Here is a 3056-nt window from a genome sequence, read left to right as displayed (position 1 = left end):
GGGAGGACAAAGGGTCTCCTTTTCCCGCGCCTCCCCCCCCCCGGCCCCGCGCCCGCGCCCGCGCCGACCGGGGCGGGGGGGCCTCCGCTTTCAGTCATGGCCTCCGGCAACGCCTCCATCGGAAAGCCCGCCCCGGACTTCACGGCCACCGCCGTGGTGGACGGCGCCTTCACGGAGGTCAAGCTTTCGGACTACCGAGGTGAGGGATGGGCCTGGAAGGGGGGCAGCCCGGGGAGGGGGCAGCGGGGGACAGGGCCCTGACTTCTGGTGCGTCCCTTCCCAGGGAAGTACGTGGTCCTCTTTTTCTACCCATTGGACTTCACCTTCGTGTGCCCCACGGAGATCATCGCCTTCAGCGAGCATGCCGAAGACTTCCGAAAGCTGGGTTGCGAGGTCCTGGGCGTCTCTGTCGACTCTCAGTTTACCCATCTGGCCTGGTAGGAGCCGGAGGGTGTATTTCCACCCACACACCCTAGGGCTGAACCCCGGGCCTTTCTGTCTCCCCACCTGAACAGAATGGAAACAATGACACCCTGTGCTCGTAAGGACAAGGACAGTAATTAGAATCTGGCGACTGAGTTGCCTTGCCTTGGAGTTGGAGATGTTTTATCTCCCTGCGCTCTCAGGAGGGAGGCCTCTTCCTTTGCTTTTAGTTCATGGATGTATCAACTCTCTGAAGGGCTGGGGCTCAGGATGGAGGCAAGAGGAGGCTGGTAATTCTTAGCACAGGCTCCCTGCTGCTTGGTGGTGCTGGGGGGATTCTCCCCAGCTTCCCTGTCCCCAGCTCCTTTGGGTGGGGTGGGTGGGGCTCCTGGAGCCTGCTCTTGGTCCCCTTTATCTCTTGCCTCCAGCACCCCCACTCCAGCCATTATCATACAAAGATCCAGGGTGTCGGCAAGGTGCGGAGGCTTGGCATTTTGAGGTTGCCTAACTCTGTCTCCCCACCCCCCCCCAGGATCAACACCCCGCGGAAAGAGGGCGGCTTGGGCCCCCTGAACATCCCCCTGCTGGCTGATGTGACCAGAAGCTTGTCCCTTAATTATGGCGTGTTGAAAAAAGATGAAGGCATCGCCTACAGGTACCCTGCGGTTTCTCAGCCCAGTGTTTGGGAACACCTGTCCCAGGCTAGACCACAGAGGGTGGCGGGGGGCTGCGTTCCTCACCTCGAACCCTCCCTCGTGTCTCCAGGGGCCTCTTCATCATCGATGGCAAGGGTGTCCTTCGTCAGATCACTGTCAACGACTTACCTGTGGGGCGCTCTGTGGATGAGGCTCTGCGCCTGGTCCAGGCCTTCCAGTACACAGATGAGCACGGAGAGGGTGAGTCGTTCTGCGCGTGCCTGTTCACGGTGGAGAGTCGCACCTCCGCTACCTGTCAATCAAGTGGATTGATGGGAGGCTGCCTGCCCCAGTCCTTGTATGCCAGGGATATTAGAAGCCAATATAAGATTCATCCAAGGGGGCTGGGAAGGTGGCTCAGTGGTAGAGCACTTGCCTTGCATGCCTGAGGCCCTGGGTTCCATTCCTCAGCACCACATAAGAAAAAAGAAAAAAAGCCAGAAGTGGCACTGTAGCTCAAGTGGTAAAGCACTAGCCTTGAGCTGAAGAGCTGAGGGACAGTGCCCAGGCCCAGAGTTCAGGCCCCACGACTGGACCCAAAAAAAAAAAAAAATTCATCCAAGGCCCAGATCTTCACCGCAAGAGTCTAGCCTAGGGGAGACAGGTAACCCACATAGAAAGCTGGGACACTGGACTGGGAAGGTGGCTCAGTGGGAGAGCGCTTGCCTTGCATGCATGAGGCTCTGGGTTCGATTGCTCAGCACCGCATAAGCAGAAAAAGCCAGAAGTGGTGCTGTGGCTTAAGTGGTAGAGCGCTACTAGCCTTGAGCTGAAGAGCTGAGGGGCAGCGCCCAGGCCCAGAGTTCAGGCCCCATAACCGACCAAAAAAGAAGAAAAAAAGAAAACTGAGACACTGATAAAGCTCTATAAAAGCCTTATAAGATTGTGTCTCAGGCTTGAAAATATAAATGGAGCAGAGTACCTTTTTTTCAGTGTTAGGAAAGAACCAAGGCCTCACAGGTGCTAGACAAGTGAGCAACCTGGCCCCAGCCTAATCAATCTACCTTTCCTTCAGCTGGGAATGAAGGAGAAAGGAGATTAGAAGGTGTTTAGAAAAACAAAAAAAGGGGGAGTGGGCTGGGAAGGTGGCTCAGTGGGAGAGCGCTTGCCTTGCATGCCTGAGGCCCTGGGTTCAATTCCTCAGCACCACATAAGCAAAAAGAAAAAAGCCAGAAGTGGTGTTGTGGCCCAAGTGGTAGAGCGCTAGCCTTGAGCTGAAGAGCTGAGGGACAGCGCCCAGGCCCAGAGTTCAGGCCACGACCGGACCCTAAATAAATAAATAAAAATAAAAAGGGGGGGGGAATTCCTGGGAAGGTGGTTCAGTGGTAGAGCGCTTGCCTTGCATGCATGAGGCCCTGGGTTTGATTCCTCAGCACTACATAGGCACAAAAAACAGGAAGTGGCCCTGTGGCTCAAGTGGTAGAGTGCTCGCCTTGGGCAGAAGAGCTGAGGGACAGCACCCAGGCCCAGAGTTCAGGCCCCATGACCGACCGACAAAAAAAAAAGGGGGGGCTGGGAATGTGGCTTAGTGGTAGAGTGCTGGCCTAGCATGCATGAAGTCCTGGGTTCAATTCCTCAGTACCACATAAACACAAAAAAGCCTGAAGTGGTACTGTGGCTCAAGTGTTAGAGAACTAGCCTTGCACCAAACAAGCTCAGAGACAGTGCTCAGGCCTGAGTTCAAGCCCCACGACAGGCAAAAAAAAGAAAAAAGAAAAAATTGGGCTGGGAAGGTGGCTCAGTGGTAGAGCGCTTGCCTTGCATGCTCGAGGCCCTGGGTTCAATTCCTCAGCACCACATAGCAAAAAGAAAAAAGCCGGAAGTTGCGCTGTGGCTCAAGTGGTAGGTAGAGCGCTAGCCTTGAGCTGAAGAGCTGAGGGACAGCGCCCAGGCCCAGAGTTCAGGCCCCACGACCAGACCCAAAAAAAAAAAGAAAGA

The 3056-nt window shown here is 55.6% G+C and overlaps 1 protein-coding gene across 1 annotated transcript in view; it reads left to right on the top strand.

The window, feature by feature from the left end:
* Window positions 1-89: 89 nt before the first annotated feature.
* Window positions 90-3056, top strand: part of Prdx2 (peroxiredoxin 2) — a 7046-nt gene continuing 4079 nt past the window's right edge. Inside the window, exons 1-4 of the mRNA XM_013034179.1 lie at window positions 90-199; window positions 284-437; window positions 956-1078; window positions 1189-1416. Of these exons, the coding sequence (XP_012889633.1) occupies window positions 97-199; window positions 284-437; window positions 956-1078; window positions 1189-1416 (608 nt within the window). The 5' untranslated portion in view covers window positions 90-96. The remainder of the gene's footprint in view (window positions 200-283; window positions 438-955; window positions 1079-1188; window positions 1417-3056) is intronic.

Source organism: Dipodomys ordii, unplaced genomic scaffold (assembly GCF_000151885.1).
Source record: "Dipodomys ordii isolate 6190 unplaced genomic scaffold, Dord_2.0 Scaffold184, whole genome shotgun sequence".
Classification (NCBI taxonomy): Eukaryota; Metazoa; Chordata; class Mammalia; order Rodentia; family Heteromyidae; genus Dipodomys; species Dipodomys ordii.
Note: the sequence above shows the minus strand (reverse complement) of the source record. Positions and strands in the feature narration are given on the sequence as shown.